The 20,604-nt window shown below is 40.4% G+C and overlaps 1 protein-coding gene across 9 annotated transcripts in view; it reads right to left on the bottom strand.

Annotated features, from left to right (window-relative positions):
* Positions 1-20,604, bottom strand: part of NLGN1 (neuroligin 1) — an 892,554-nt gene that overhangs the window by 4,122 nt on the left and 867,828 nt on the right. For 6 of the 9 annotated variants that reach the window (XM_042457844.1, XM_042457845.1, XM_042457843.1 and 3 more), the window contains 2 exons: positions 14,778-14,990; positions 801-1,590 (listed from right to left, as the gene is read on the bottom strand). In XM_042457844.1, coding sequence (XP_042313778.1) covers positions 801-1,590; positions 14,778-14,990 — 1,003 coding nt within the window. The remainder of the gene's footprint in view (positions 1-800; positions 1,591-14,777; positions 14,991-20,604) is intronic. The other 3 variants (XM_042457847.1, XM_042457849.1, XM_042457851.1) reach the window with 1 other exon arrangement.

Here is a 20,604-nt window from a genome sequence, read left to right as displayed (position 1 = left end):
GCTGCGTTTCACCAAAAATAAGCCTAGTTTAGGGCAAGCTGGTGGCTTTGATGCCAGTCAAGTTGTCAATGAGTTCTGGGTTTGAGTCCAAACATTGAAGGAGTTATTGAAGGTGGACAATCAAATGTCTCCAGGAACTCTACTCATACAAGGCCAACAGTACTACACATTCTTTCCTTCCAGCACTTGGTATTTGGTGACATATTGTCTTTGAAGACAATATGTTCTTACGCACAGACTGAGTTGTCATACCTAGAGTTATCTTCTAAGAATTAGTCAAATTGTTATATTTATCGTAACCATGTATGGCTACTCAGGAATAAGCCATGTTGCGTTCAGTTAGTGTGTTGACTATTGAACTCTTAATTTTATCTTATATACACTCTGGATTCATGTCATCATAATGACTAAGTTTAATATACCTTCTACCTCTGTGCTGTCAACTGAAAGCAACAATCTTAACACAAAGCAAGCACTTATATAGCACTTTTCCAGTATTCAAGGCAGTTCACATTCCTTTGTAATATTTCAAAGCTGATTACTATTTGTTCCCATTTTGTAGATGGCTTAAGTAAAGCCATTTTGTATTTCCATAGCAAAGTTTAAGACACAGCCATCTGAAGTCACTTCAAAATTTTCTTCACATTTTCTTTAAATATGAATGTTTTTGTTGCACTGTAACTTGTTTCCAAGACATTTACATGCCTTCTTTATGGTCTTGGTAACATGCAAAAAGGAATCCTTGATCTAATCAGATCCTTCTTCTGTGTTATATGACAAAGTGTTTGACAAGTACTTACCCAGTTTTTGCAAAGTTTGTCCAGTATGTCATCACCACTGCACTTAGCATGACATCGTTTTTTGAAAAATTACAAGGAAACAATTCTGTAGGGCCAATCATTGGGATTCCTAATACATAAGGAACCTCATCCCCATGAGCAGCATCTGCCCATGCTGGTACCTGATCTGTTTGGCAATGATGGTAAAAGGCATAAAAATATGTGGGTGATCCAAAATTCGAATGAAGATCAGCTGTAGCCACTGCTGGTGCAACCCACTGATGATCAGTAAACAAAGCCAAGAGTGTTTTCCTTCTTGTCTCAGGATTATGTCTATCTGCCCAGTCAGTATACATAAATTTAATAGTTTCTCTCAATATATCTTTGCCTTCAGGATATCCATATAAGTTATCAACAAAGTTTGAAACTGCAAAATCAAAGTCACTAGCAGATATGCCATCTTCACTGTCCACAATGTTTTCAACAAATTTCAACCCTTCTCCTTGGTTAACACCCAACATTATATCATAGTTGAGGAACTCTCCTTGCTCCATCAAGATCTGGGGATCATCTGGAATCACATCTCCATCAATGACTGGACCAAAGGCTATATGGTATCGGGCTGGCTGGATATCCTGATCAACAAGTTCTCTGTACGGCTTCTTCTGTAGACATTCTACCAGTTCTACAGTATCTGACACATTACAACCAACTTTTGTTGCCAACATCCTTGCATATTTTGCAGGTTGGAAACTGACTGCCCAGCTGGAGAGAGCTGTTCCACTTTGAGCTATTGCTCTCTGAAAGAGTCCTGTGTAAGAAAGTGAAGGACAAGGTTAGAAAAGTGACATCAAAGAAATAGCTAAGTATGTAGACACATGCTTAAAATTTCAGCTTACTTAAGGAAGTATCTTATCATTGCAATGTAGTTATGGGGCAGTGGGCTGAGTGATTGGTATATGTACAGTGAAATAAAAAAAAACAGAGTTATATGTAATACAAATATAAAGTATATATGGTTTATTATAGATTAATATAAGGACCCTACACAAAGTGGAAACCTATCTGAAATATATATACACTAGATGAAGCATTGTTCTTCAGACAGCATATATGAAAAAAGGGGCGAAATCAGGTGCAGACTTCTGCCCTAGATTCCATTACAGACTGGAAGGACTGAGAAGCATTAGGACCATTTATTTATTCCTGACTTGGATATCATAGTGTGTGCAAGAAGAACACATCTTAACCTAAATCAACTTGTAAAGGGATCTTGTAGCACCTTTGAGTCTAAATGTGCAAAAGAAGCTGTAACATAAGCTTTTGTAGACTTGGTCTACTTCCTCAGAAGACGTAGACCAAGTCTATGAAAGCTTATGCTACAACGTCATTCACAAAATTAGTTTCAAACATGCTAAAATATTCCTTTGCATACTGATATTTCAGACTAACACAGTTTCTGAATTCTGGATCAAATTGTTAAATTATATACACTAAAAGTCATAGGAAATGTTTCAGAACCTGGTGAGTTACTGTCATCTCATTTGCCTAATTATGAACCACGTGATTTCATTTTGTAAAAAATAAAAACCCCATCTATCATTCTTTCCTCACATTTCTTATGGTTTGACTAGGGGACAAAGCAGATGATACAAAAGGTCTGCACAAGGACTGCACCACCACTGTTTGTCCCAAGCCTGTGGCAGCTGCATATGCCTAGCTACCACCATGGGCTGCCACTGTAATCCTGAACCAGAAGCCAAAAAAAGCAGTATTTTACTGCTCCTTTGTGGGGCAATTTTTCAGGAAAGAGCCATGCCCGGGGCAGCTTTCAGCCATATGGGGGGGGGTGTCCCCTGAATACCACACCACCAACATGGCAAGACGGTGGCTCTTTGGGCTGTCTGTTTGAGGCCTAAGATTCTGAACTGACTGAACAGACAGAATTCCTAATCCTTAGAATGCAGTCTCTAGGCCTGGATTCATTTACACTACACAAATGCAGCACAATTGTCTCACTTTCACTTGCCATGGTTCCATCCTACTGAATGTGTTTTTTTTTTTAGTTTGGTTTGGTGAGGTATTGGAGTCCTCTAGCTGAAGGTTCTAAATGTCCCTCCCTAAACTGCCAATTCCATGATCCCAATTGAAGGAACCATAGCACTAAAAGTGGGATAATAATGCTATAACTGTGTAATCTGAATGGGCCTCCATTCAAGTATTTCAGATCGAATGTTTAATCTAGTGCAGTGATGGCAAACCTTTTAGAGACCCAGTGCCCAAACTTCAGTCCCAAACCCACTTATTTATGGCAAACTGTGATAAGAACTGGATTTCTAGTGATGAACTCTGTTGAACTCTGTGCTGGGGCGAAGGCACATGTGCCCACAGAGAAGTCTCCGAGTACCCCCTCTGGCACCCATGCCATAGGTTTGTCAGCACTGATCTAGTGTCGTGCATCTTTCTCCTTCAGTGGAAGCGTTAGGAAGACTACATGCTCTCTCAATCCCTGCCCCTCATGGCTGGCAGCTCAGGGGGGAACTGCGGTAACATCTATGTTGCACTGCATAATTAGTACATCTTTTAGCGAGGGGTGGTTTCCATCTAGCCTGAAATTAGCAGTTGTTAAACCTCTGCTAAAAAAGCCCTCCTTAGACCCCCTGATACATAACAACTATCGGCTTGTGTCGCTGCTGCCTTTTTTGGGAAAGGTGATCGAGAGAGCAGTTGCCTTCCAACTCCAAGCGATCTTGGATGAAACAGATTTTCTTGACCCATTCCAAACTGGCTTCCAGGCGGGCTATGGAGTTGAGACTGCCATGGTCATCTTAGCCGATGATCTCCGTCTGGGCATGGACAGGGGAAGCATGTCCCTGTTAGTGCTTTTGGACATCTCAGCGACTTTCAATACCATTGACCATGGTATCCTTCTGGAATGCCTGGGGGAGGTATTGGGGGCACTGAGTTCCAGTGGTTCCGTTCCTACCACTCGGGGAGGTTCCAGATGGTGCAGCTGGGGGACGTCTGCTCCGATAAGAGGGAACTTACATCTGGTGTCCCTGAAGGAGCTATTTTGTCCCTCATGCTATTTAACATTTACATGAAACTGCTGGGAGAGATCATCCGGAGACATGGGGCGTGGTGTTATCAGTACGCTGATTACACCCAGATCTGCTTCTCTGTGTCCCCGACTGATGCAATGACTAGGGATGGCATCTCTCCTCTAAATGCCTGCTTGGAGTCAGTAATGGGCTGGATGAGGGAAAACAAACTCAGCCTGAATCCAGAGAAAACAGAAGTACTAGTGATAGGTTCCCCAGGCCTGGGTAGTGAAATTTGTCCACCTGTCCTGAATGGGGTCACGCTCCCCCTGAAGGACTCAGTTTGCAGTTTGGGAGTGCTTCTGGACTCGTCGCTCCAACTGACATCTCAGGGGGATGCGACGGTCAGAAGTGCTTGTTATCAGCTTCATCTGATACGCCAGCTGTGACCCTGCCTGGACCGGGGGGACCTTGAAACCGTAGTACATGCTCTGGTAACCTCTCGATTGGATTTCTGTAATGCGCTCTACATGGGGCAACCCTTGTACCAAACCCGGAAGCTTCAATTAGTGCAAAACATGGCTGCGAGATTGGTCGTTGGATGTTCCAGGGTAGACCATATAACACCTATCCTAAAAAATCTCCATTGGCTGTCTATTCGCTTCCGGGCCCAATACAAGGTGTTGGTAATTACCTATAAAGCCCTAAACGGTTTGGGCCCAGGGTACTTGGAAGACTGCCTCTCCCCATATAATCCGCCCCGCACACTCAGGTCAGCCGGAAAGAATCTGCTGAAGGTCCCAACTGCGCAATATGTGGTGACCTCGCAAAGGGTCTTTTCCATCTCGGCCCCAAAAATGTGGAACAACCTTCCCGACGAGCTCCGTTCCACCACCTCCCTGGATCTTTTCAGAAAGAACCTTAAGACCTTTTTCTTTCACCAAGCTTTCTCCCCATGAGATGTTATATTATGCCCTCTCCCCCTATTGTGTAACGATTTTCGCAATGTTTTTGGATCAATTCAACCAAGCTGGCTGTGTAATAGTTTTTAATATGATCATTTTTACATTGTTTTTATTGATATGTATGTATTTTTATGTTGAATTTTAATCTGTATGCTGCTTTGATCATCGCGGAAAAGTGGGATAAAAATAAAATCCATTATTATTATTATGATTAATGTAGGTTGAAAGTAATTATTAATTATGAAAGCTGGATCACATTTATTTGAACATGAGTACTTAATTTTAATTATCTACTCTTTTCATGATCAGATCTGATCAATCAATTATTATGTTTTTATTGCTATAAGGTAGCAGTTAAAGTCCACAGAGGTCTACTAGCTTTTTGGAGAAAAATGCAGACAATATGCTCAATTGTGATGGCAAGATTCAGTCAATATGGCCAGTTTCAACAAATATTAAATGGTGTTGCGAGTTCAACTTTTAAATGATTCTCTGAAACTTAATTTCTTAACAGCTATGATTTGACACCAATGTGGAGGTGACTATTCCACTTCCACTCTTTCTTCTTGATAGGGACATCTACAGGGAATGAGGATACAGTGGTTCCTACAAAGTGCTGAAATGCCTGCTCTATCCCCAACATAGCCCTAGAACTTTGCTCCAGCTCTGACCACTGTCAAGATATTGCTGATATTAAATCTGTACTTATAGAGCATTCAGGTGGTGCAGTCAAGGATTTTGGTAGCATAGATGCTGTCTTTGTTTTTGAGGCTTATTTAAATTGGAAACTAAACACTTTCACATTATCCTATAGTCCATTTGAGTTCACATGTTTTGCTGCAGTTAAACCCTAGTTACTTCTGCTTAACTAGTTTATGGTTAAGCCTGCCTTTACTGCAAGTGCTGATATCAACAGCAAAACTTGTTAAATGCTCCATTAAAAGCTGGATTGAGTTAAACTGGTCAAAGTCTTCAAACCATAAAGCTCAGTTCAGCTCTTTTAAAGAAGAAAATTCTTTTTCTATTGAACGGTAATAATGAAAAATGGATGAAAGGAGTGGAAGAAGAGCTTGCAAAGTTTCTGTTTAAATGTAATTAATTAAGTTATTGTTCCAAGGCCCAAAAGTAGTTAGCTACCACTAGACTTATGATTCTAAAATTGAATTTCATTCTTTCCTGTTTCTCTTCTCAAATTGTTACTTTTAGGGAGCACTGATAAATAATGAAGTTGGCCCAAGACAATTTAAGCCAACACTTAGGTAACTTCATTACAGTCATAGAACTGCCTCTACAGCTACAAAATAAACAATTACAAAATGGAGTCAGACAAATTACAAGTCCAGAGGAATCGCAAGGATTGATGTGCACATAGTATTAGAAAGATAAGGTGAGCCAACATTAAACCAATGCAAGCTATGTTGAAACCAAATCTGCGTTAGCCTGATTTCAATAAATTATTACATGATTTCAATAAATAAAATATTGTTGTCATATTCTATCAAGAGTTGACCTATGACAACCCTGAGTGAGGGCCTTGCAAGAGATCCTGTTATTAGCAATCCTGCTCAGGTCTTGCAAACTTAGGGCCATGGCTTCTTTGACTGATTCAATCTCCTTGCACTGTGTTCTTCCTCTTTTCCCACAGCCCTTCCCTTTACCAAATATTATAATATTTTCATCTCCTCTTGATATGTTCAAAGTAAATAATCTCATTTAGTCATTTTGTTGTTGAACTCTAACTCCCATCCAGCATGGCCATTGAACAGGAAATCTAGAAGTGAAGTCTAACATTCCAAGCTTCACGGAGCGAAATAACTTTTCAGCTGGGAGATAAAGTCCATTGCTTTCTGAATTCACATATTATAGTGGTAAACAAAGAACCAATGCGGTATAGTGGTTTGAGTGTTGGACTACAGCTGAAGATCAGGGTTTGATTCCCTGCTCATCTACGAAAACCCACTGGGTGATCTTAGGCAAGTCAAACACTCTCAGCCACAGACAACCTGTGATGGGCTCATTTTAGGGTTGCCATAGGTCAGAAACAACTTGAAGACATATGGCAACAACAGAAACACTGTGAAAAGCCACACAAGGCTCTATTAAACAGTCCCTATATATTTTGAGTGTGAAGTTTATTCACACATGTATGTGTAAATGAAGCATCACTGAGAGTGTAAATAAACCATCATAACACAGGGAAAGGCATAACTTATACAGCAAGTCATATGTCAGGATGTTCAAAGTTGTTTGAGGTTAGTAGTGGGTTGGGCCTACTATGGCTGGACTGAACTTCCAAAAATTCCCCTCTCCACAATCTATTAACAAGTCTGCTTATTTAGACTAAAGGTAATAACACTTGTTTTTGTTTCCAGAAAGTTGTGAACACTATGAAAATTATTCACTCCCCCCCCCGCAAGAAACAGAATTTGTTGGTCTTGTATTGCTTTCACACCTGATAAATCTATTTGACCAGTCAAGGTCAGCCCTAATAGTAGGTAAATTGAGGCAACAATCTGAGACAACAGATATTGAAGAGTAGTAGTATGGTGTTTTTACAGAAAGCTGTGTTTGCCACATATCTTTGCCAGGACTTTCTAAACTTTCTAAGTTTCTAAGTTTGTTGATCACAAGAGCAGTGGTGGACATTGTACCATCACCAATGCTAATGTAAGATCCATCAGCCAGTCCAATAGGCTCTTGTATGCCGGATGGAATAGGATGGGATGGGATGGGGTGAGCAGGGCATTGTTGTTTGTCTCAGTAGACAAATGCTCTAGAGCAGCCTGGCAACAAGAACACAGAAGAAATGCCATGTTTATAATACAAGAAGGTCAACCATGCCACTTATAATTCACTTAAAAAATTGCCTTTTTCCAGCCTCAAATGAAAGTCAATGAATATTGAACCATTCAGAAACAAGCAATGGAAAGATGTGAAAGCATGCATGAAGTGGACAAATGCCACCCATGCTGAGACTATTAATTCACTGGTGTGTATCAACAAAGTTCACATTTGCCTGGCAGGTGCTGGTTGTGCCAAGTCTAGATATACTTGCAATTAACAAGTTGTTTGACTGGAAGTGTCTCTGCTTTCTGAAAATGTATTTGAGTGCTATTACTTTTAAGCATAGGGCTTCAATCATCTGTTGGCTTCTGCATATCAAAGAAATATGAATTGACAATATGATGTAATGGTGGAGAGGAGGTGTGAAAAGGATGATAATAATAATTTGCATTTATTCAGTTCTGAAGAGTTTAATTTGTAGAATCATTTCGATGCAGGTTTTTCTAGCTTTCTGCTAGGGCTATACAAGTGTTCTCATTTCAGTTCAGATTTCAGTCTGGGGATTTGGATCCAGCTGCAGATGTGTACAGATTCACCTAATCCAATAACATCCAGACTTCAAAAACAAACTAAATCAGTTTTTTTAGTTCCCCCCCCTTGTTGTCTTCCATTAAGAGATCAAAGTCTCTCTCTCTCTCTCTCTCTCTCTCTCTCTCTCAAATGTAAAAAAAAATCAATTTGATGGGGCTAAATAGAATCAAATCAAGCCAAAACTCCAAACTCCAAACTATTATTCTCTGAACATATCATGAGATAACATAAGCTGCTGGGGTGAAAACCCCTCAAAATGTACAGTAATGTGGAAGGCAGTAGAAAAAAATCATATGGCATATGGATTACTTCAATTAAGAAAGCCATAGTCATGGGTTTTCAAGACTGGAACAAAGCAGTTGATGACCAGGGCTCATGAAGGTCTCCCGTCCTAGGGCTGCCTTAAGACAAAGCTGATTTGACAACAAATAACAACTAAAAGAGGGTGTTAGAAAACCTGAAGGTAAGTAGCTTCAAGGGATTTTGTATTTTGTTGCTAACCACCTTCAAATTGATCCTGACCCACTGTGACTGTGTGGATGAGACATCCCCACGACTTGTACTAAGCACCTTTAAAGTTTTTTCCACACACTGAACTACCCCCAAACACCACAATTTGAAAAATAATAATAATATATACTCATCTGAATAAACAGTTTTGCTATTCATGCAACTTATATTCTAGTATTGTTTCTATATTATTGGAAGCTCCTTATCACTTTATCACACTGGGGAAAATTGGAAGTTTAAACAAGGTTTAACCTGTGAAAACTGTGTAAATACTGTTAAAAGAAACCCTCCCTAGATCCCGTGATGAGAAATAACTATAGACCAGTCTCCCTTTTACCATTCTTGGGCAAAGTGATTGAGAGCCCTCCAGCTCCAGGCTGTTTTGGATGAAGCCGATTATCTGGATCCATTTCAAACTGGCTTTAGAATGGGATACGGAGTTGAGACGGCCATGGTCGCCTTGGTCGATGATCTTCATCTGGGAATCGACAGGGGAAGTGTGACCCTGTTTGTGTTCTTAGACATCTCAGCGGCCTTTGATACCATAGACCATGGTATCCTTCTGGAACGCCTGAAGGAATTAGGCATCGGGGTCACTGCGCTCCAGTGGTTCCATTCCTACCTCTCGGGCAGATTCCAGATGGTGAGGCTGGGGGATAGTTGCTCCTCTAAGAGAGAGCTGACATGTGACACCCTCAGGTCGCCATTCTATCCCCCATGCTATTTAACATTTACATGCATCCACTGGGAGAGATCATCCGGAGACATGGGGTGCAGTGTTATCAGTATGCTGATGACACCCAGATTTCTTTATGTCTTCAACTGCTGCAGTGACTAGGGATGGCATCTCTCCTCTGGATGCCTGTCTGGGGTCAGTAATGGGCTGGATAAGGGAAAACAAACTCAGGTTGAATCTAGAGAAAACAGAGGTACTAGCGATAGGTTCCCTAGGTCCTGGGAAGGAAATTAGTCAACTTGTCCTGGATGGGGTCACACTTCCCCTAAAGGACGAAGTTCGCAGTTTGGGTGTACTCCTGGACTCATCGCTACAATTGTCATCTCAAGTAGATGTGATAGCCAGGAGTGCTTGGTACCAACTTCGGTTGATACGCCAACAGCGTCCCTACCTGGACCGAAAGGACCTTGAGGCAGTGGTACATGCATGGGTAATCTCTCACCATGGTTTCTATAATGCGCTCTACATGGGGCTACCCTTGTACCAAGTTCGGAAGGTTCAATTAGTACAAAACATGGCAGCCAGATTGGTCACAGGTTCCTTGAAATTTGATCATATAACACCTATTTTTAAGGATCTTCATTGGCTACCTATTAGCTTCCGGGTGCAATACAAGGTGTTGGTTATCACCTATAAATCCCTACATGGCTCGGGCCCAAGTTACTTAAAGGAACGCCTCTCCCTGTATAATCCGCCCCCCACTCTCAGAACCTCCGGGAAAAATCTGCTGGAAGCACATCCAACCAGACTGGTTTCAACTTCCCAAAGAACCTTTACTTCAGTGGCTCCTAAACTATGGAACAACCTCCTGGAAGTGATCCGTCTTATTACAGTACCTCCTTGGAGGCTTTCAAGAGGGCAATTAAGACGGATCTCTTCTGGCAAGCCTGTCCACCCAATCTTCTGTAATGACATCATTCACTCTTCTATCCAGGATCAGAACATTTTATCTTATAAAAGTCAACTGTACTCTTTTTAACTGTTTTAATGTTTGAAGTTACAGTATATGTTTTATTCTTGTATTTTATTGTTACTGTTGGATTGTAATCCCGCCTCGATCCACCCGGGAGAGGCAGGAAAATATAAATAAATTTTATTATTACTATTATTATTATTGTTATTATTATTATAAAATGCAATTAATTTTTTCACACACAGCCATTATTAACCTGGGAATAACCAGGGAATAACCAGGCAATAAACAGCAACAAATCATTCACGGGATTTTCCTGTGAATGATTTGTGGCTGTTTTTTGCCTGTTTATTCCCAAGTTAATGCTGCTTTTATTGCTTTTTATCGTGATGTCGTGTGAAAACCTTTATCGTGAATGTGAGCAATTGCACAATTTTCATGGGATATTCCCAGAATAATGGTACTTTAATCATGACATCATGTGAAAATTTTAATTGTGAATGTGCAATTTTCACAGGATAAACTCTGTTTACACTTGCAGTTGTCCCTGTGAGTGTTTAGAGAATACACATACACAGCATTACAGCTGAAGAACTGTACCCAAGAAGACCCAGACAGTGCAAGAACTAGATTACAGTTACTTTTCCTGGAAATGTTTTATGGGTGAACGATTCATGCAAATGACATGGGTGATAAATAGCCCGGGGCTTCACTTTTTTTCTCATGCTGCCTGTTTTTCCTGCACTAGAGAAGAGATGTGTTAGCTATAGGGCAATTGGAAAAAGACATATGGGATATGGAATGACCTTGATACTTTGACAAAGTTGGATCACACTTGGGGAAAAAACAACAACACTCCACTTGCTCTTTCCTTGGGAGGCAATGACTGAAATTCACAACAGATTCAGACAAATGACTTCTGAATTAGATGCTTATTTTCTTCACAGTAGCTAACAGTTTGCACTGGCTCTGCCATTAGTTTTGAAAGAGAGAGCCATGTTGCTGAACTTTCCCCCAGACAGTTCTGCTCATAAAAAAAGCTAACCAGGCCCTTGATGACTGTTGAAATACAGTTGGCTTTGTGTGCACTGTGAATGTCACTGACTTTCTTTCCAAAGAAAGTGCCCTTCGGAGACAAAAATATGAATACGGCAATTGTAAGTTCTACTATGACGAAGTATAGAGTAGCGGTATTTCCACCAAGTTTCACAGGAAACAGGAAGTCAGCTGTTTCCAACATTATATACAAGCTCACAAAGACCTATCCAGTCCATTATCTAGTTTCCCCTGGAGGCCAAATGACAAGCAACATCCGCTAAATTCCATCTTCTACACAACCATTAACACAGCCATTAAGGGTCTCCTGTCCCTTATTTCATCTGGCAACCCTGAGTAGACACCAATTTAGTAATAGTTTTAACCTGATTCATGTTAGATAACGACATCAATTCAATGAAAATCAATGATAATCAACAAATTGAATTATTGTTGATAGGGCAGGAATGCATGGCATCTCCTCAATGTTAATTGTACAATGCTAAATGTTAATTCTTAAAGGACCTCATTATTGGTATTTCTCTAACTGCTTATTGTTGTTGCTGCTGCTTCTGTTGTAAATCACCTTGAGGGCTCTTTCTGCTACAAAAAGTTGTATATAAATGCATAAATAAACAAATATTTCCACCTTCAACTCAAAATCTCCAAGAGGTATAAATGAGTATAAAGATAACGAACAATTAATGCCTCTCAGTTTAAACAAAACAAAACAAAACAAAAACAATGAATGCATGTAAAACAAAGACACAATTACAGCATTTAATAGTCAAGTCATTCACACCAGGGGTAGAGGAAGTGCAGCCTGTGAATCCCTCAAATAAATTTTTACTCCCCCCCAAGGACTCTCACAGCTCTCCCCAGCTCTCTTAATTAATAATTTATTTGGGGGGGGGGGGATCGGTAGAATCTAAAAGCAAAAACCATTGTTGTTTCTCCTGTCACCAATTATTCCATTCATCTTTTTTTGTTTTTGATTGTATTGATTTATTGTTATTGTATGCCATTAATGACATTTTAGCATTCCATTCTTGAATAATCATTCCATTCTTGAGTCATCCATTTTCTTATAGCCTACAGAAGTGGACATAACAGGAGATAAAGACCTAGTTAACTATATAGATTAGAGTGGGCAACTACATGGTGGCCAAGAGCCAGTTTCCCAAGAATTTGGACCAACCTCCCCCTGTGGGATGCAACGCGCCCCCCCCCCATGAAGCCAAATACCTTGCTTCCTCTATACATCGTATCAAAATGGTGACAGGAAGAGAATTTGTGCCACGTTGCTATTTTGAGAAAAACAGCAGAATAGAATAGAGCTATTTCAGGTAATACAGGTTCAGGGGGGCTTGTGATAGGATGGGATATTTCTGCATGTTTTCAAGCATCAGGGAAGGTTTCTGTGTGAATTTAGGGCAGAACGTCTAGTCTGAAAATTTTAAATCAATTAGAGGGTCAATCAATTCCGTGGTTTGTACATTTGTCAGGTGATTCATTTCATCCCTATTACATGGAACATGGCACAGAATAGTTAAACCACTCTGAGGACCCATTATTACATCCATGGATACTGTTTGAACTTCTGTATCTGAAATCTATGATTTGTTTTTTAATTCCAACTATAGCTGGCATAGAAACACCAAAAATAATTTGAAAGAAGGCTTGACATATTAATATAAGTGACCAAAACAATATAAGTGAACCAAAAACCAAATGTGGTTCTGATCCAACATATACTAGAAAATAAATGGTTAAGCTTATTCAACGATAGCATTATACCCCAATATAGTTAAGTATGAGCTTGAAAAATGTAAGCTAAAAATTCTGGAGATATAAGGAAAACCTAGGAGATATAAGAAAAACCAAGAATCTTATACACACATTTGGTTGTCTTGTCCCTCGAGTCAACAATTTTGTCAGGCTGTTTTTAAAGAGATACATACTATTACTGTGCAAAAGGCTGAAGCTGATCCAGCAATGGGTTTTCTGTCACTATTTCTGGAATCTAATGAGCCTATCCTGCATAAAGAGCTAATTGGCTTTCTCTGCTTAGTGGCAAAATTAGAAATAGTATGTCACTGGAAAGAGGCAATGAATCCTGCTCTTCATCATTAATAGCAGATACTAGTCACTGGCCCTTATGGAAAAGCTAAGAGCATGCAAAAGATAAAGTAAAGAGGAACCATACAACTCATTCTGTGTAATACGATCCTCATTTATTAACTACTCTAAGTGTAATATTGGTCTGTACTGTCCATCTGTTTCATGCAGTGCCATCTAGAAAGATTTATTTACTAATTGTCAAGTCATATATCTCTCATGGAAGATGTGGTACCATGAGCCCTATATATTTACAGATGGTTTATCCATGGATTCAACCACCCAGAGCTTGAAAATATTCTTAAAATATATAAATTCCAAAAAGCAAACCTTGATTTTGCTATTTTATATAAGAGACATCATTTTACTATACCACTGTATTTAATATGATTCAAGCATCCACATATTTTGATATCCACGGGGGCTGCTGGAACCAAACCCCAGTGGATACAAAGGGCCTGCTGTATTTCTAACATTTCTTGCCATGTTGATTGTTGCTCATCTTATATTTATTCTTGTAGTTCTCCTTTTTTATATAACTGTATAAAACTTTTGTAATAAAGGAAAGGAAAAAAAAACCAGCCATGGAGGGGGTGATTTTTACTACATTTTGTCCCCTCTGCAGTGTTTTTCATCCAAGAGAGGCCTAACCAGCATATTGACATTCATTTTATTTCTAGATAAATAAAGATCTCTCTAGGCATAAAACAGCATGGGGAAGGGACTTATATGTTATGAATGTGCCTATCGCTTAGATTTTGTTTTTATTTTTTTAAATCACTTTCTGAGGATGAGGTGGGCTATTGCGGGAGGGTGTGGCCCTCAAGCTCTTTCAGGGGGCTAGTGCAGCTCCTGGAATCATGATATTACCAACAACTTATTTCCACCCTTTTATCAGCACGTCTATCCTGCTGTGACACAATTTTTTGCCTTTCACATTATGTGCTGCATAACTAACTCAGATCTGTCCCTCCCTCTGTCTCTATCTCTCTTCCCCCCATCCCACCGACAGAAAGGAAATACCAAAGAACAACCAAACTCCTTATGGTAGGTTGGTAGGTGATTACAAAAACCATGAAGCTGTATAAATTGGGAGGGTTTGGTTACATTCTTTTAACCTCTCTGTGTTAGTTATTTCCATCCACTCTACCTCCCCAATTCATGGGAGGATTAACATTAGCAAATTGAGTTGGCTTTAGCATTCCTTAAACACAGCAAGATACAATATAAAAGAGCATCACATAGAAATCATGGTGGTGGCATGCAGACACCAAAATTGTCAAAATTTGCAACCTGCAATAATACCTTTGGTTGAATTGCTCCAACGGTTACCTTCAGAATAATGGGATAAAGTCAAGAGATTGACACATGAACCACCGGCACCAGATCCAAAAACAGTTATTCTCAGCGGGTCGCCCCCAAAGAACCCAATGTTCTCACTAGTCCACCTCAAGGCCTGAATGAGATCAAGAAGCCCATAGTTTCCTTTAGCTGCTTGATCCCCAGTGCTCAAGAAACCTGCAAGTGAAAACAGGAAAGAGAAAAGAAAAGGATTTAGAGCATGTTATATTTCAGATTACACTTGTTGTGCCGTTATCATTGGACGGCTGCTTTCAAATACAGCAGGAGTTAAGCACTATGTAAATACATTGTGTTCTTTATCCACTTGGCAACAATTTACAAGTGACTCATCATTCCCACTACAAATCCTTCGGTGTTTATTATAATAACGTTATGCATGATAAACGATTGCATGCATTATGCAGGCACTTTTGAGAAAGATAGGCTGCTTTCAGTACAAAATGGAATGCTAACTTCTCCTGCAATCTGTTCCACAGTGTGTGCAAGGCCCCATTTCCAAACTAAACAGGCCCATAGGGATCATTTGCAATACACAAGAAGAGGAAAGCAGAGGTATTTACTTAGTCTAGGTTTTTATAGTTCTATTGTTAAAATTCAGCAATAGCATATCATCTATCCCAATTGGGCCAGTCTGCTCCACCCAAACTGACCCTCTGATTTAGCACCTTTATTTGTATCAACAATGGAGATGGGGTGGAATCAGAAAATATATAAGAAAATTTCATTTCTCTATTTCCGTAATACTGGAATAATTCAAGTACTGTTAACACTAAGATTATTATTATTATGATGATTATTATGACCTTTATTTATAAAACACTGTAATGTACACAGCGCTGTACATACAATCTTTTTAATTGGATGGTTCCCTGCCCTAAGGCTTACAATCTAAAAAAGACACGACACAAAAAGAGAAGGGGAAGGGGATGAGGGCCAACAGTTCTTCTCTACCTCTGAGGCCTGGATCAGGGGAGATGGACTGGAGGAAGGACATAGCAATACAGGAAATGATTCAATAAAATAGGCAACAAAGGAACATCAAATAGCAAGCGACAATTATGCAATGGCTGGGAATGCTTCTCTGAACTGGATGGACTTCAACTCTGTTTTGAAGCTGGTTAAAGAAATGATGGCTCTTGCTCGTGGGGAAAGAAGGTTCCAGGAGTGAGGGACAGTGAGTGAAAAGGGGCAAATTCGAGATGGGGCAGAGGAAATCCTGGGTTGAGACAGCAGACCTTGACTACCAGAACGGAGGGCCCGAGTGGAAAGGTGAGGAGAAAGAAGGTCTGATAAGTAAGGAGGGGCCAGTCCATGGAGGGCTTTAAATGTCGACAGCAGGAGCTTATACTGAATGTGGAAAGGGAGGGGGAGCCAGTGAAGGGATGCCAACACAGGAGAGATGTGGTCAGAGCGGTGGGCGGATGTGATAATGCATGCAGCTGAATGCTTGACAGAGATTAAAGGACGGAGGTGAGAAAGAGGAAGCCCAGCCAGGAGGACGTTACAGTAATCAAGTCGTGAGATCACTAGGGCATGGACCAGGATCTTGGCAGTAGAGGCAGAGAGATATGGTCGGATTTTGGCAATATTGTACAAAAAGAATCTACAAGCCTTGGCTGTGGTCTGGATCTGAGGGATACACGACAGAGAAGAGTCAAAGATAAAACCAAGACTACGGGCTTGCTGGACTGGTTGAATAGAAATGTTGTTCACAGAGACAGAAAAGGAGTGTTGAAGGGCGGACTTAGGAGGAAAGACAAGAAGCTCCGTCTTGGACATGTTGAGCTTCAAGCGCCGATGGCGCATCCACTGCAAGACAGCTGTGAGGCAAGACGAGACTTGCTGTTCAAGCCTTGGAGAAAGGTCAGGGGTGGAAAGATACAGCTGGGTGTCGTCGGCATACAGATGGTAGGAAAAACCAAAAGAGCTAATGAGTTTATCTAAGGACAGTGTGTAGAGAGAAAACAGAAGGGGACCCAGAACAGAGCTGTGGGGAACTCCTACAGATAAGGGAACAGGAGAAGAAGTCTGACCTCCTGCAACTACTGCAAAAGATCTGCCAGACAAATAAGATCTAAACCAGTCAAGAACAGAGTCTGAGAACCCAAGGTCAGAGAGTATGTCAATTAGGAGACAGTGATCAACGGTGTCAAATATTATCATGCCAGCAAAGCTCTGCCACATATGCAGAAGGGAAAAAAAGCAAAATGTGTATGCCAGCACTAATTTTGCACTTCCTTCCTGTGGCTTTTGCATTGCCACCTGGTGGAAATTTTTATGTCTCAGATTCTCTTTTCCCCCAACTCCTTTGACCTATTACATATGTGGTGGTACTGGCAGGAAAGAAATACGACATTTCAAATAAGGATTAAAGTTTACTAAAGAAAAACAGTTTTCTCAGTGTCAGTCATACATGATTTAAAAATCAGAATGGATACACACACATGTGCCATATATGCAAATGTCAGGGATAAAAATATCCAACTAACCTAATTATATTCTGTTCCTACGTTTTTCAAGATCCTTGTCCTAGAAATATCTTACTGCTTTTGATTCAGGCTTCCCTATCTGTTCTGTAGTTGCAGCATCTTTGACTCTCTGTCAGTTTTTGCTCTCCTTTCCTTTTCTTCTTTCTACCATTCCCTTTTATTTCTCTTTATGTTTTAGAAACATTTTTTCCTCCCATCCTCTGATCAAGAGGATGGTTTCTTGTTTCCCTTGCCAACCAAATTTCTATCTTCTAAGTTAAACATTTGACCTCAAAACTAACAACTTTCATAATTGTAGTAGATCAACCCAAAATAAAGCTAATGGTGGATTTCAAAATAAATCAGATATGGTGCACTGTGCTGTTTTATGGTTTATACATAGCATTTTAATGGATTTTAATGGTTTTCATTTTTAAAAATCTTTACAAATGCTTTACTTGTCCTTTAAATAACGATTAAATGTAAAAGTAAAGGTTTCTCCTTGACATGAATGTCTAGCCGTAACTGATTGTAGAAGGCGGTGCTCATCTCTATTACTAAGCTGAAGAGCCAACATTGTCAAAGACCTTCTCACTGGTGGTCCTATTTATCTACTTGCAATTGCATGTTCTCTAACTGCTAGGTTGGTAGAAACTGGGACTAATGATGGAAGCTCACACCATCAAGCAGCATTTGCAGCAAACTGCCAACCTTACAATCTTACGATAGTCCGAATTGGCACATATAAATAAATATTATATTTATAGAATTCAAAGACCTAGCCATGTTTATCTGGAAAATCAGTATGGAAGGGATCTTGTAGCACCTTTCAGACTAACTGAAAGAAAGAAGTTGGTAGCATGAACTTTCATAGACTTGAGCCTACTTCCACAGAATCACAAGTCTACGAAAGCTCGTTACCAACTTCTTTCTTTCAGTTTGTCCCAAAGGGGCTACAAGATCCATTTGTGCATATATATATATATATATATAGTGGGGCAAAAAAGTATTTAATCAGCCACCAATTGTGCAAGTTCTCCTTCTTAAAAAGATGAGAGAGGCCTGTAATTGACATCATAGGTAGACCTCAACTATGAGAGACAAAATGAGAAAACAAATCCACACAATCACATTGTCTTGATTTGGAAAGAATTTATTTGCAAATTATGGTGGAAAATAAGTATTTGGTCACCGACAAACAAGCAAGATTTCTGACTCTCACAGACCTGTAACTTCTTCCTTTAGAGGCTCACCTGTCCTCCACTCATTACCCATATCAATGGCACCTGTTTGAACCCATTATCAGTATAAAAGACACCTGTCCACAACCTCAAACAGTCACACTCCAAACTCCACTATGGTCAAGACCAAAGAGCTATCGAAGAACACCAGAAACAAAATTGTAGACCTGCACCAGGCTGGGAAGACTGAATCTACAATAGGCGAGCAGCTTGGTGTGAAGAAACCAACCATGGGAGCAATAATTAGAAAATGGAAGACATACAAGACCACTGATAATCACCCTCGATCTGGGGCTCCACGCAAGATCTCACCCCATGGAGTCAAAATGATCACAAGGATGGTGAGCAAAAATCCCAGAACCACATGGGGAGACCTAGTGAATGACCTGCGGAGAGCTGGGACCAACGAAACAAAGGCTACCATCAGTAACACACCACACCGCCAGGGACTCAGATCCTGCAGTGCCAGATGTGTCCCCCTGCTTAAGCCAGTACATGTCCAGGTCCGTCTGAAGTTTGCTAGAGAGCATTTGGATGATCCAGAAGAGGATTGGGAGAATGTCATATGGTCAGATGAAACCAAAGTAGAACTGTTTGGTAGAAACACAACTCATCGTGTTTGGAGGAGAGAGAATGCTGAGTTGCATCCAAAGAACACCATACCTACTGTGAAGCATGGGGGTGGCAACATCATGCTTTGGGGCTGTTTCTCTGCAAAGGGACCAGGACAATTGATCCGTGTACCAGAAAGAATGAATGGGGCCATGTATCGTGAGATTTTGAGTGCAAACCTCCTTCCATCAGCAAGGGCATTGAAGATGAAATGTGGCCGGGTCTTTCAACATGACAATGATCCCAAACACACTGCCCAGGCAACGAAGGAGTGGCTTCGTAAGAAGCATTTCATGGTCCTGGAGTGGCCTAGCCAGTCTCCAGATCTCAACCCCATAGAAAACCTTTGGAGGGAGTTGAAAATCTGTGTTGCCCAGCAACAGCCCCAAAACATCACTGCTCTAGAGGAGATCTGCATGGAGGAATGGGCCAACATACCAGCAACAGTGTGTGCCAACCTTGTGAAGACTTACAGGAAACATTTGACCTCTGTCATTGCCAACAAAGGATATGTAACAAAGTATTGAGATGAACTTTTGATATTGACCAAATACTTATTTTCCACCATAATTTGCAAATAAATTCTTTCCAAATCAAGACAATGTGATTGTGTGGATTTGTTTTTTCATTTTGTCTCTCATAGTTGAGGTCTATGAGCCCATTGCAAAATCTCTGCCACTGAAACCTATCAATCATCTAGTATAAAACCTATAAAACTAGTTTTGTCCTCGCCACATCAAGGTCCCCAAGCACAGTACTTTGCCTTTCAGTATGGAATGGATGCCAGCCCTTCCACAGTGAATTGGATACCCTGGTATATAGATTATGCTACATTCTTGTCCATGGTGACCCCAGTCACTAACAGCCTTATTTTAGGCCACATGTGCACTGCAGAAATAATGCAGTTTGACACCACTTTAACTGCTGTTGTTCTTGAGATTTGTAAATTTGTGAGATATTTAGCCTCTTCTTTCAGAAAGCTCTGGTGCCACAATGAACTGCAAATCCCAGGATTCCATAGCATTGAGCCAATGCTGCCTTTGTCATAGGAGGATGCATATACACTTAGAAATAATCTAGTTTGACGCCATTTTAAGCACTGTAGCTTCATCCTATGGATTCTTGAGACTTCTAGTTTTAGAAGATCTTCAGCCTTCTCTGCCAAAGATTCCTGGTACCCACAAAACTACAAATACTTGATTTTGGGGGATGGAGGCATGACAGTTACAGAAGTACCATACTTCATTATCTCTACATTGTAGATACACCCAAAGTCTACTCTTTATTCCACAAATTCCTATACTGGATTCTGTTTCTCCAAAAGTCTCAGCACATTGAAGGGATGCTGAAAACTGACCTTATATGTAAGATTACAATTCTTAATGACTAGCTCTAGAATCAATGCCATAGTGGCATTCATCAGTGCAATACATTTCCTCACTCCCCTGC

The sequence above is a fragment of the Sceloporus undulatus genome, chromosome 3, assembly GCF_019175285.1.
Source record: "Sceloporus undulatus isolate JIND9_A2432 ecotype Alabama chromosome 3, SceUnd_v1.1, whole genome shotgun sequence".
Taxonomy (NCBI): Eukaryota; Metazoa; Chordata; class Lepidosauria; order Squamata; family Phrynosomatidae; genus Sceloporus; species Sceloporus undulatus.
Note: the sequence above shows the minus strand (reverse complement) of the source record. Positions and strands in the feature narration are given on the sequence as shown.